The sequence below is a fragment of the Heloderma suspectum genome, chromosome 3 (genome assembly GCF_057233095.1).
Source record: "Heloderma suspectum isolate Gila_16-S chromosome 3, 16-S_ref, whole genome shotgun sequence".
Classification (NCBI taxonomy): Eukaryota; Metazoa; Chordata; class Lepidosauria; order Squamata; family Helodermatidae; genus Heloderma; species Heloderma suspectum.
This window is the reverse complement of record NC_139460.1, coordinates 89,663,794-89,678,172: the sequence shown is the minus strand read 5'-3', so window position 1 is coordinate 89,678,172 and position 14,379 is coordinate 89,663,794. Positions and strand designations below refer to the sequence as shown.

The following is a 14,379-nucleotide window of genomic DNA, read 5'->3' as shown; positions in this document are numbered from 1 at the left end:
AAGATTCATAGAGGATGGGTCTGTTGGTGGCTACTAGTCACCTGTATGGTATGGCCGTATGGAACCTCCAGGTTCTAAGGCAGTATGCCAGTGAATACCCGTTGCAGGGGAGCAGTGGGAGAGCTGTTGTCCTCATGCCCTGGTTGTGGACTTCCCAGACACATCTGGTTAGCCCACTGTGGAAAACAGGAAGCTGGACTTGGTAGACATTTGTTCTTACCCAGAAAGGTTCTTCTTAGGTTCTTAACTCTCACCTGGAGAATAATCAGATCTTTACTTTATGTTGATAGTCCATTATAATCTTTAGAATGAAAATTCCTTGTTTGCATCAAACAGTAGTTTGGTGATTTAAAGCATTTAATTAGCATTGTTTGCATTGTATTTTAACGTATCATTCTCTCTTGCAGGATAAAGTTGACAGCATTCAGTTTTCTAATGGTGATGATAGGTAGGTTTATAAAGCTAAGTGAAAAAGTAGTACACTAGAGAGCTTTAAGAAAATCTAGCACTACTGTAATATATGGGGAAAAACAGTTCCTTCTGTTGCATACTCATATTGAACAATGTGCAGAATTTTTATTCCACCTCTTTATTTGTGCTCACAAAAAGACTTTGACCATCTAGATATTGTTAAAATTCCAGTTACCTTCACCAGATTTAAGTCTCCTCTTTTCCTTTGTAGCAAGGATCAGTGTTTACAATATATCCTCTGGGAATGCTATTCTTTAAGGCTTTTTAACAGCCTCACGACTGAGTCTTTTCCATAATGACTGGCTAATAGCTTTAACCCCAGGAAACAGTCCAATAATTTTTTCTTCTAATCTTTGCCTTTTAAGATATTTCAATTGAGAGTAGAGGAGTATAGCTTCAGTGTTGTTCACACAAGATTAATTTCGTATATGCATTTCCTTCAGTGTAAGAAATGGTATGTGTGTGCAGTCATGTAATGAGGAGAGGACATATATTAGCTTGGTCCAGAAAAGCACCAGGCATCCAGTTCTGAGATGCACTGCACGGCCTTTATTTAGTGGCTGCCATAACTGAATAATTTGTAGTTTGTGGGAAGAAGACCTCATGGAGGCCGCATTAGTATGACTTTGTATCACAAACGCACCTATTACCTTCAACAGAAAAATACTTGTTTTAGTATTTGATTAGAGAGAGCTTTTGGTACAGTTGTATATGTGCTTTTAGATGGTGAAACTTTACTACTTATAGCAAAAGTGTGTGTTTGACTGGGGGGAAAAGATGAGAGAGGGGAGAGTAAGCCTGTTGTTATTTCTATGGTTCATATGTTAAGTGGCAGAGCCAGAAACCACCAGCACTGCCCAACATCCTGTGCAATTCTTCCCCATGCCCATAGGACGTGTGTTTGGATATGGATGGAGGTCAGCCTTTGGAGTTGGGCAGGGCAACTTATGGCCCTCCAGTTGTTGGACTGCAACTCCCATTAGCCCTAGCTAGCATAGCCAGTGGTAAGGGTTGATGGGACTTGCTAGTCCAACAACATCTGGAGGGCCATATGTTGCCCACCCCTGCTTTGGATGATATTGTGCTCCATTCATACTCCTATTTGTATATGCAAGTAAGTATATTTAAGTACTCATGAAAGATGCTATTTTAAATCTGAACACCATGCTTATCTTTTGTATGTCACATAGTATCTTTTAAACTTATGCCAAGGTTCATAAGTGGCAGCAGAGATGGAACAGCCCGAATCTGGCAATTCCAGCAAGCTGAGTGGAAGAGCGTTTTGTTGGACATGGCTGACAAATTACCTGGGTAGGTATAGTGTAGTTGATTTGTGCAGTTTTGGTAGTAAGTGACTGTGAAATCTGCTACAACTTTATAATCTGGAGAAAGCTTCTGAATACTGTGGTCAAATGTATTCCTTAAGGCGCTTAAGGAGCGCCTCCAGCAGCACCAGACAGGCCGCTTAACAAGATCAGCCTCGGATGGCCTTCTCTCTGTCCCATCAGCCAGGACAGCTAGACTGGTGGGGACGAGGGAGAGGGCCTTTTCTGTGGTGGCCCCCACTCTGTGGAACTCCCTCCCTAGGGAACTCCGTCATGCCCCCTCTTTAATGAGCTTCCGTCATGCATTAAAAACGTTGTTGTTCAGGCAGGCATTTGGGGTGGGTTAGGGTATTTTAGAAAATGTTTTTATTGTAGAATTTTATTGTTTTAAACTGTTTTTATTATATGTTGTACATCGCCCAGAGTGGCTGGGTGACCAGCCAGATGGGCGATTAATAAATTGAATAATAAAAAAAAAATGAAAAGCCCTTATATTGAAGTTTGTGCATAGTTGTGTGGGAGTGTTAGGCTTGTTTTCACTTGAAAATAGTCATGGCTTTTATGGGTTTAGTTGCTTGTAGTGAAATGCTTGTTTTACCCTTCTCTGTAACAAGATCCCCAATATAGTCTGACGCTTGTATTTCAAAAGGCTTAACTTTAAATGCTGTCTTGGGATAGTTTGCTACATCTCTGTATCAATAGTTGTAGGTTTAATTTTTATTTGACAACTGGATCAGTTCAGTTTTAGTTCTTCGTGGTCTCTGTGCATCACACATGTGGGCTCTGTGCCTGCACAGATCTCTGTTCAGGAAATTTCTCTAGCTGAGGAATTTTTGGCGGGAGCCCTCCCCCGTTGTCCCAGTGTGCATGCCCTTGGCAGGTTCCCGCGTATTCCCTCACTTCTCTTTTGACCATTATTGTGGTAGCCTCACTGGGAACGTCTCTCCGTTCAGTAAGCAAATTTCTGCGAACTGCTGAGGTTTTATTCTTCTGTCGTTATTTCAGTCTTTTACATTTTATTACTTATTTTCTGCTATCTTTGTGAATGCCTTATCGCTTCCAGGTATATGGCCCTACTGGCCCCTTTCCACAAGTGTGTCCGTTGTGGAAGTAAGCTGCCACCCATGGATGGCCATTCCCTCTGCCTCTTCGTCTTGAAGGGGGACACAAGGTGGTCACCTATACACATTGCCAGGCTTTTACAAAGCAGGCTAGGTGCCATTGGTCTGACAGACTTTGTACTGTGTTGTGGAAGAAGACACTTGAAGCTGTAGAAGTGCTGGCAAAACCTATGGCCCAGGGCTGACCCGTTGGAGGATCTCTCAGAAGCACCATCCTCAGTGCGCTCTGTACAAGTATCGGAGTCTGCCTCACCCCCCACCCCCAGGTCAGACTTTGCCTACAGGATGAAGTGACCTACCTGCTGGGCGGTCATGGAACCAGTCTGACCACTCACACTTGGGTGATCTCCGAGCCAACATGACCCACCTACACCTCGGTGGTCATTGACACTATCTTTGGCAACAACTCCAAAATCTTCTGAGCCTAAGAAGAAGAAAAAGGACTCTAAGAAAAGGGTCAACTCAATATTGAGTACTGAGGCAGTCATTATCAATCGCACCAGTGCGATTCCCCACTACACTGCAGTTACTGTACTTGCTGATACAACAGTCTGTACCAATTCAAGACCCAATCCCAATAGCACCTACACTGGAGGGCAAATAAAAGACAGCTCTTGGACACCGCAGCTCACTTGGATGGTGACTGATGGTTAAGATCGATCCCTTTGATACGGGCAGCCATCTCCACGGTGTGCTGGGTCTCTGAACTCAATGTTTTCTGGCTACTTGGTATGCAGGGGACATGCCCCTAGATTCTACGAATGGCCCAGGTATCGGTCCTGATTGCTGTTTTCCAAATGGGATAGATGGTGCAATTGGGATATGCCTCACAGGAGACCTTGTGTCTGGGAAGATCAGATATAGGAAGATAGCAGGAGTGAGTATTACTACAACTGCACTGATGGTTCTTGGGTTGACCCTTATTGACACCAACCCACATCTTTGGCAACCGTCTCGAGGCCTTTCGATGACAAACGCTTTTTAGCGCCACTGCTGTGCCTCTCCTGAGGTGTTTGTCAGTACCTGTCCAGCCGACACTAATAGCCGTCTGCCTGCCTGCTTTCATCCATGCTACCTTCACTGTGTGCTTTACATTCATTGCCCCTGGTGGAGCATTGCATGACTCTTCCCACTACATTCGAGCCCTTGGAAGTACAGCCTGTGATAACAGTCCAGCCAGTGCTCTCAACAGCCTAATCTAGTTGCAACCATGTTTGTGTCTGGTATGGATGAGTATCGGTCTGATTCGACATCACACTTATCTTTAGCTCCTTCCATCTCATTCCCTGAGACGGCAGTAGGTGCCCAGGACCTGGCTTCTCCATCTGAGGATTTGGGTCAATGTTCAGACTAGCATGGCACAGACCTTGAGCTTGGAAACACAGCAACCCAGTTCTAGGGTCAAGGATCTGGTGTTTGGCATGGTCCATACTGAGACCTCTGCTCTGGTGGTGATCCCACTTCTTCTGACACTGTTTCAGACTATCCAGCATTCCTGGAAGGCCCCACCATTGATGTATCCTAGATCTAAAAGCCTGGAAGGCATGTATCGCATCCAGGGAAAAGATGTGGTACTCATGTTCACACACCCTGCTCCTAACTCTAAATCGTCAGAGGTTCTCAGGACAAGACTTGAAGGGTCTTCAAGCCCATGGGCAAGGAATAGTGGCTGTTAGGTGTAATACACAGGAGAACCTATTCCTCTGCCACTTTGGGTTGCAAAGATTCCAACTACCAGGTGGTGATGGCTCTCTCTGTTGTTTTTGGGGGGAGAAAATGGAGAACTTGTTTGATCATCTTCCTGAGGACAAAGAGAGATTTGGCCTGGATTTTTCAGGGTGAGGCTATGCTCCTGTCTAGGCAACAGATTAATAATTCCCACACCAAGTCAACTGCAATGCCAAAGCCATGGTTGGTGTGGTGGCTTTGAGATGGCATGCCTGGCTGAGGTCTGCAGGGTTGTCTTAAGTGCCCCGATCCTGTATCGAAGATTGACGCTCTGATGGGCAAGGGTTATTCAGTGCAATGACCAACAAGGCCATGGATTCTGTACAGAAGGTAAAAAACACTGCACCCTGGATGGGGTTGGGCCAGCCACCCACTCAGTACAAACAACACTGATGGTCTTGTCCAGCCTCCTATCCTTACCACCAACAGTCTGGGGCTGGGCAAGCTTAGAGACATCCGACTTCCACACTGAAAAACCATTTGGCATCCAAATGTTGTGGCCCCTGCGGGAGGGGTGACGGGGATAACAAACGTCACTTTTTGACGCTTCCCTTTCTGTCTTCATTCCTCTGTTCTTCGCCCCATCTTCAGAAATTTTAACATCTACATGAAACCTCTGGGGGAGGTCATCAGGAGGTTTGGGCTCAAATGTCATCAGTATGCGGATGATACTGAGATCTACCCCTTGTTTCCATCTGCACATCCCAGGGAGGCTGTGGAACTCTTGAACCAGTGTCTGGAGGCTGTTTTGGGATGGATGAGGGCAAACAAGCTGAAACTTAATCCAGACAAGACAGAGGTACTGTGGGTTGGAAAACCAACTACATGGAGGTTTACAACTGGTCTTCGAGGGGGTTGCACTCCCCCTGAAAGACCGAGTGTGCAGTCTGAGAGTCCTCCTGGGCTCTGAGCTAACTGGGGAAGCCAAGATGGCTGTAGTGTCCAGGAGTGCTTTTTACCAGCTTAGGCTGGTACAGCGGCTGCGGCCCTATCTGGAGAGGACAGACCTTGCCTCGGTTATCCACGCACTAGTCACATCCAGGCTGGACTACTGTAAGGTGCTATACATGAGGCTGCCTTTGAAGACGGTTCGGAAACTCCAGCTTGTGCAGAATGTGGCTGCCCGAGTGTTGGTGGGGGCATGGCACTTTAATCACATAATGCCTATATTGCATCAGCTGCACTGGTTTCCGGTGTGTTTCTGAGCCCAATTCAAAGTGCTGGTTTTCACCTTTGAAGCCTTAAATGGTTTGGGACCAAGTTACTTGAAGGACTGCCTTCACCCATATCAGCCTGTCTGCACTTCAAATTCAGAAAGAAAGGCCCTTCTCATTTGCCTACCCGTGAGAGCAGTCAGGTGGGTGATCACACGGGAGAGGGTCTTTTCTGCAGTGGCCCTACACCCTTGGAACAAGCTGCCGTCAGAGGTCCACCATAATCTGTCATTGCAGGCTTTTAAGAAGGCCTTGAAAACATATTATTTTACAGTAGTCTTCTGTAGATATGTCTGCTGTTGTTGCTATTAACTGCTGTTAACATTGTTGCTGGTTATATTGTTGGCTTGTATTGTTTTTATGTTATTATCACTTTTAATACTTTAACTGTTTTTATGTATTGCTGTTAGCTGCCTTGGGAGGGCTTCTGACCTGAAAGGCGGCCAAGAAATGTTTTAAATAAGTAGACTTTCCTGTATTTTTCCTGCTGGTGTAGTCCAGCATAACATCAGACTCTTGGGTCCTCTCTCTCATCTGGAAGGGCTACCAAACCAAGTTCAATGCTCTCCCTCCACTCATTGTCATTCAATCGACAACCCATTCGCCAGCACTCCAGAATGAAGTAGAAGTGCTCTTGGTGAAAGGGACTATGGTACGTGTACCATCCCATTGACTCCATGATGGCTTCTGTTCTTGGTACTTTATGGTGCTGAAGAAGGATGGAGGGCTTCATCTGATCCTTCATCACATCCAAGAAGTTCCATATGGTATGGATCCTTTGGTCCTTTCACTGCTTTGCAAAGGAGACTGGTTCTCGTATTTTCACATTGCTACTGAGAGGACTTACCAGTGCTTCCTCCACTTAGCCATCAGTACTAACACTTGCCAGTTTCATGTGTTGCCCTTTGGGCTCACCACAGTGCCAAGGGACTTCACGAAGTGCATGGCAGTGGTGACTGCTTTCTTGAGGGTCCAAGGGATAGAGTTCTACCCTTACCTTGATGATTGGCTGCTGATTGCTTCTACCAGGTGGGATCTTCTTCAGTTGATCAACATGACTTATGGCCTGTTAGACACCCTCGGGCTCTACATAAATGTAGAGAAATAGAACTTCAGGCTGACACAGAAGCTCCTGTTCATTGAAGCGCAATTAGACTCGGAGGTTGGCTGGGCATTCCTTCCACAAGACAAGGCTCGGTCCTTAATTGCTGTGGTGAAGGAACTGATTGACGGCTATAATACTATGGTGGTAAAGTCCAGTGTCTCCTGGGATTGATGGCCACAACAACATCAGTTGTGTAGTACCCTCATCTTCACACAAGGGTACTGCAAAATTGCTTTATCCAAGCTTTCGATCCCATAGGGGATGTGGGATGTACTGGCTTTGGATTCCCAATCTGGTTAAAGACTTGCTGGGCTGGTGGACCCACAGCACCAACTTCCTGCATGATATGCCATTCCTGCAGCCTTCTCCATCTCATGTCCTGGCCACCGACGCATCACTTTCAGGATGGAGTGCCTGCTGTGGGCTGCTGACAGTGCAAGGACAGTGGTAGGTTCAGAAGCCACGAGACATATCAATATGGTGGAGTTGATGGTCATTGACGAGGTGCTCAGAGCTTTCGAGCTGGAGTTGTTCAGGTGGTCTTGGACAATACGACCGTTGTCGCTTACCTGAACAAGCAGGGAAGAATGCTGTCTCGTCATCTTGTTGATCTCGCCCTTCAGATTTTCCATTTGTTGTCCCCTGTCGGATTGCACTGGTAGAGATCCATGATGCCTATACAAACAACATTCTTGCAGATCAGATCAGTCAATGTTCCTGGCCTCCCACGGGTGTGAGCTGCATAGAGTGGTACTGGCAGATCTCTTCCTACATTGGGGCACACTAACTGGATTTATTTGCACAGAGTGAGAATGCCGTTTGTCCAATGTTCTGCTGCAGGGCGGATCTGGAACTGAGCTCCATAGGGGATGCCATTGTTTTCACATGGGAAGGCGCCCTGTTCTTTTTGTTTCCTTCTTTCCCCTTGACACCAAGATTGACACTGGCAAAGGTTGGAACAGATGGAATGAACTGTATTCTGATCATGCCATGGTGGCTGAGGCAACCTGGTTTGCCCCTCTTCTCTGTCTAGCACAGACCGACTACATTCAACTGCTGGTGATCCCAAATCTACTCACTTGGGATGGAGGGAAAGTCCAACACCCAGACTTCCACACTCTCCAAATGATCAGTACTATCACCCCCATCCTGGCTGCGGTACAGAGGATCCTCGATGCCGCTTGTAAGCCTTCCACTGGCTAAGCAGTTCCTTCATGGAATTCGACATCTTGTACCTCCAGTCTGACATACGGTACTGAGTTGGGAGTCTGTCTGTTGTGTTACAGGCGTTAACAACCAGGCCGTTTGAGCCACTCGCAGTGGTGGATTTCCTCCTTCTTCAAAACAGCATTTCTAGTAGCCATTAGATTGGCCAGGCATGACAGTGAGTTGTGTGCACTGTGTGTGGACCCACCTTATTTTTCACTGGAATAAGGTGGACCTTCATCCAGATGTCACTTTTCTACCTAAAGCGGTGTCAGTTTCATCCCAATCAGGATATGATTTATCCTGCCTTCTTTTCTTCTCTTCTACCCTGCTGAAGTTGACACTTTACACCCTTGGCATTCGTCAGGTGCTGGCTTTTTATAAGTCGCAGGCTGAGGCAGACAGTCTCTACATCTGTTATATTTGCAAGAACAAAGGTCGTCACATCTCCCAACAACATTTTGCCTCATGTTGCCTCCCAACATTTTGCAACATTTTGCCTCCAGGCAATAGGTCTTGCATATGAGTTGACTGGTCTCGAACGGTGTGCCCCATTCAAGCTCACACAACTTGTGTGATGGCTATGTGGGTAGCATTTGATATGGGAGTTGCCATTCTGGAACTCTGTAGAGCTGCGACCTGGTCAAAACCATTGATCTACCACTACTGACTGGATGTATGGGCCAGAGCTGACTGCTCATTCGGGCGTGCTGCTTTGTCCACTGTGTTGCAATAGACACCGACCCACCTCCAGTCAGCTTCCTATTTGCCCATATGTATGATGCACAGAGACCACAAAGAAGAAAGACAGGTTGCTTACCTATAAATGTAGTTCTTCGAGTGGTCATCTGTTCATTCACAAAGCCCACCCACGATCCCCACTTGGGTGTCAATGTCAATATGTGTTGATACTTGAGGATTCTCTTGGATCCGAGGCTACAATGATCGGTCTCAAGGAACTGAGGGAATAAGTAGGAGCCTGCCAGGGACATGCACACTGCGATGGCGGGGGAGGGTTCCCACCAAAAATTCCTCAGCTATAGAAGTTTTCTGAATGGGGCTCTGCACAGGCACAGAGTTCGTATGCGTGAATGCTCAGTTGACCACTCGAAGAACTACAGTTACAGGTAAGCAACCTGTCTCTTAATTCCGTTTTGTTGCCAGACTTAACATATTTAAAATAAAGCTTTAAACTATTAAATAGTTCATTTTATTTGGTATAGTGATTTGTGTTCAGAAGAGGATAAATTTATGAAGCCCAAAGTGACCATGATAGCTTGGAGTCAAAATGATAATTTGGTGACTACTGCAGTGAACAATCATCTGCTCAAAGTGTGGAATTCTTATACTGGACAGCTGCTTCATGATCTCACGGTATGCAATGATTGCTATGTTTTCTAAAATACTGTTTTCAGAAAGTGATATTTAATATAAAAATTGGTCAGATATTTTTATCATATACAATTTCACGCCATAGTATTCCAAAGTCGCTGTCACTAAAATTAGCATTCCAGCTACCTTCATAACTAATTCATGTATCTACTCCTATTCAAAAGGGGCATGTGGATGAAGTGTTCGTTTTGGAGCCCCACCCATTTGATTCCAGGATTATGTTGTCTGCAGGGCATGATGGCAATATCTTTATCTGGGATATAACAAAAGGCATTCAAATGAAGCATTATTTTAACATAGTAAGTATTCATGTTAAAATTATTTCTCTTTCAGCAATGTGTGTGTTCCTTTTTTTTTTTCTTCTGTGTCCAACATACATCCATTTGTGTGAACAATTGTGATCATATACGAGTTTCCTGTCTTCTTGCAGTGTGTAAACTAGTGGATTTTAAAAGGGCTGTTTTGTACAGCATTTCATTTAAGTGCTTGCCTTTTATGATTTGCTATAAATTTATTTATTTGTTTATTTCATTTCATTTCTACACCACCCAAATAGCTGAAGCTCTCTGGGCAGTTCACAAAAATTAAAACCAACAAGCACGCAGTAAAACAGTATAAAATATAAAAACATTAAAACCACAATATAACAATACAACCAGAATAAAACCAGTGTAAAACCTAGCAGCAATGCAAAGATTTAAAATACAGATTTAAAACAGCAAAGCTAAAAGTCTAGAAAGCTAAAATGCTTGGGAAAATAAAAAGGTCTTCACCTGGCGCCAGAAGGAATACAATGTAGGTGCCAGGCGAACTTCACCAGGGAGCTCATTCCACAGCCGGGGTGCCACAACAGAAAAGGCCCTCTTCCTAGTAGCCACCTGCCTCACTTCCTTTGGCAGGGGCTCACAGAGGAGGGTCGCTGAGGATGATCTTAAGGTCCGGGCAGGCACATATGGGAGGAGGCGATCCTTCAGATAACCTGGCCCCAAGCCATTTAGGGCTTTGAATGTTAATACCAACACTTTGAATCGGGCCTGGAAATGGACTGGCAGCCAGTGCAGCTGGAAAAGTACTAGCGTAATATGAGCTCGTTGGCCAGTCCCTGTAAACAGTCTTGCTGCCCTGTTTTGGACCAGCTGAAGTTTCCCAACCGTTTTCAAAGGCAGCCCTACGTATAACACATTGCAGTAATCCAGACGAGAAGTTATCAGAGCATGGATAACTGTAGCTAGGCTATCTCTGTCCAGATCAGGGCATAGTTGGTATACTAGCCTAAGCTGATAAAAAGTGCTCCATGCCACTGAGTTCACCTGTGCCTCAAGTGACAGTTCTGGGTCTCTTGAATGTCACAGTTGCTTCTAGTCCTCCAGTTGATGTCATCTTTTCTAGTGATAATTCCACATGCATATCACATTATAGATTTAAGAACTTAATATAATGCATTGAAAGTACTGTAGACTATAATAAGAATTGAGTGTTACTGTTAAGAAATGAGACAGATTCTCTAATGTAGGGGTGGGAAACTTTTTGCTGTTGAGAGCTGCATTCCATTAAGGATACTCTGCCAGGGGGCTGCTTGCTAGGAGTGGGCGAGGCTGAGCCAAAGGTGGATGGGACTATTCCTTTTTTCTTCTCTCCTGGGGGCTCCTGGGAGAGGGACAGATTGCTCTTGCCAGAGGTCTGAACTGATTGGTTGCAGGGGACTTCTGAAATTAGGCTGAAGCCTACATTAAACTGGGCCTAGGGTCATAGATTGCTCACCCCTGCTCTAATGGAATGTTGGTCAATTGGGGAAGGGCTGTAGCTCAGTGGTGGAGCAGATGGTTTCAGTTATTGGTATCTCCAGGTAGGGCTGACAAAGAACCCAGTAAGTTCCAGTAAGAGTAAATAATTCTGAGCTAGTTGGACTATAGTCTGATTTTGTATAAAGCAGCTTCCTATGTTCCTGTGATTCTTTAAAGATTGTCAGAATACTTTTCAATTCTTTTTGTTTTGATTTAGATTGAAGGACAAGGTCATGGTGCTGTCTTCGATTGCAAATTTTCATCAGATGGCCAACACTTTGCCTGTACAGATTCTCATGGGCATCTCTTGATATTTGGCTTTGGTTGTAACAAACCTTATGAAAAGGTATTTCAGTTTAATAGTAGCTTTTTCCAGTCAGCATTGCCAGTAAAGTTAGTGATGTTCATAAATATATTTAATACTAACCTTCTGTTTCCCCTGAGCTTGTCTTTTGCTTCATGTGTTTGATGTAGACCTTCAAGTGTCAGACAAACAGTGGCAAGAAAAAGTTTGTGAACCCTTATGATAATTATGGAAATTCCATAGTTTTACCATGATAGATTTTGTGAATCAAAACCAGTCCTTTTCTAAATATCCGATTGGGTTTGTATTAACCAATTCCGTGTCTTGTGAAATAAAATGATTATAAATTGGGCAAGCAGTGAATTCTTAAGAGTCAGGGTATGTGCAAAAGTAAGTGAACCCCTGGTTGCATCAGCTCAATTAAAGGGAATAATTAGAGTCAGGTGTTTAAGTAATTAGATAGATCTTCAAGGATGAATTTGGGAGGCCCCACCCTATAAAAGGATCAGAAGCTTTGTGGGTTTGGTCTTCACTATACAGTTGTGTGGAAATATGACATGCCACATCAAAAGACATATCTGAGGACCTCAGAAAAACACTTAATTGCTGTTCATCAGTCTAGAAAGGGTTACAAAACTATTTCTAAAGATTTGAGGGTCCACCAATCCACTGTCAGACAGTCTACAAATGGAGAAGGTTCAAGACCACAGTTGCTCTAGGAGCGGTCATCCTACAAAAATCTCCCCAAGAAAAAACCAGCGCATCATCCAAGAAGTCAAAAAGAACCCCAGGGTAACATCCAAGGATCTGCAGGCCAGTCTCGCCTTGGCTAATGTGAGTGCTCATGATTCATGATCAGCAAAAGACTGAACAAGAATGGTGTTCATGGGAGGATAGCCAGGAGGAAACCAGTGCTCTCTAAAAAGAGCATTGCTTCCTGTCTGAATTTCTCTAAAGATCACATAGGTGATCCGCAAGACTTCTGGAACAATGCTCTCTGGACAGACTAATCAAAAGTAGAACTTCCTGGCCTCAATGAGAAACATTATGTTTGGCAAAAAGTTAACACTGGGTCTGAACTGAAGAACCTCATCCCAGCTGTCAAGCATGGCGGTGGAAATGTGAAGATTTGGGCCTGCTTTGCTGCCTCAGGACCTGGACAGCTTGCCATCATTGACACAACCATGAATTCTGCAGTCCATCAGAAGATTCTAGAGAAGAATGTTAGGCCATCCATCTGTGAGCTGAAGCTGAACCAAACGTGGGTCATGCAACTAGACAGTGATCCTAAACATACAAGCAGATCTACAGAAGAATGCCTGTGGAAGAAGAAATTCCGTGTTTTTGAAAGGTCTAGTCAAAGTCTGGACCTAAACCCCATTGAAATGTTGTGGCAGGACCTGTTCATAGGCAGGACCGGTTCATAGGTTCTGTTCATAGGCAGGACCTGTTCATAGGACCTACGAGCTGTTCATGCAAGGAAGCCCTCAAATGTCACTGAGTTGAAGCAGTTCTGTAAGGAGGAATTGGCCAGAATGCCTCAAAACTGATGTGAGAGACTGACCAACAGTTACAGGAACAGTTTACTTGAAGTCATCGCTGCTCAAAGGAGTACCACCAAGTATTGAACCTAAACGTTCACGTACTTTTTCACATATGGATATTAAATGTCGAATCAGTTGCGGATAAATAAATGTTGAAAAAGCATCAAGTTTGTGTGTCATTTGTTTAATCAGGTTATCGTTCTTTTTCTAGGATTATGGGGTTAGATTGAAATCTAATATTTTAAGTTGTAAATATGTGACAATCCTAAGGGGTTCACAAACTTTTTCTCCCCACTGTAGTTTGGATGTAACCCTGTTAGTTGTTTAGAGTGCAGATGAACTCGAGCTTTCCCTTCTGCTCTTGAGCTTGTTTGGCAAGTGCCTGGTCTGTTAAATCAGTTACCTGTAATGTCCGAACTGGGAAATTCTGCTTTAAATGCTGCTTACAAAGCCTAGTTTGCAAACGGGATCAAACAATGGCCATTTTGTAGGCAGTGCTTAAACCACAGTTCCCTGGTTTGGATATAATTAGGAACTATAATTCAACAGACCAGGAAATCTCTCAGGCTGGGCCCATGAGAGAGAGGAATGCTCCAGCATGTCATTCTTCATGCTCTAATAAACTACAGTGAGACAGTTCACATGATCACCACAGTGGGTTTAAGCTGGAGCATGTGCCAGACATGATTTGAATAATCACTGCTTGAGTGCAGCTTGTTTTGTTGTCTGAACCCAGGCAGCATGGCTTGTTGGGGGATTAAGCAACCTCAAATAACCTCCAACAAGCCATGCCACCTGGGTTCATAAAACATGACAAGCTGCACCGGGGCAGTGATTATTTAAATCCCACCCATCACATGCCACAGCTTAAACAAGGCTTGTTTAAATTGTGATGATCATGCAAACCAGGTCAGTGGGTTGGAGCTAAAGCATTAGTTGATCAGTCTGTTGGGGTAAAACTTACTTGGAGGGGTTGAGACTGAGGGGCATTTTTTTAGAAGGCCATTTTTTAACTCAGGTGTATTACTAAGATTTATTCCATTCTCAAAGGTCCTGTCCTTCTAAAGAGTTTTATTCTTTTAAAGTTAAAACCCTACTTCAGTATTCTAATAAAGGCATGTGTATTAAGGTGTTTTGTCATTATACAAATTTAAAACATTAATTATCTTTTTAACGTATGCTGTT

The 14,379-nt window shown here is 44.3% G+C and overlaps 1 protein-coding gene across 3 annotated transcripts in view; it reads left to right on the top strand.

The window, feature by feature from the left end:
* Positions 1-14,379, top strand: part of BRWD1 (bromodomain and WD repeat domain containing 1) — a 78,502-nt gene that overhangs the window by 12,948 nt on the left and 51,175 nt on the right. For 2 of the 3 annotated variants that reach the window (XM_084843747.1, XM_084843746.1), the window contains exons 12-16: positions 408-448; positions 1,684-1,782; positions 9,394-9,544; positions 9,727-9,861; positions 11,564-11,692. In XM_084843747.1, coding sequence (XP_084699873.1) covers positions 408-448; positions 1,684-1,782; positions 9,394-9,544; positions 9,727-9,861; positions 11,564-11,692 — 555 coding nt within the window. Of the gene's footprint in view, positions 1-407; positions 449-1,661; positions 1,783-9,393; positions 9,545-9,726; positions 9,862-11,563; positions 11,693-14,379 lie in introns of all 3 variants that reach the window. The other variant, XM_084843748.1, reaches the window with a different exon arrangement.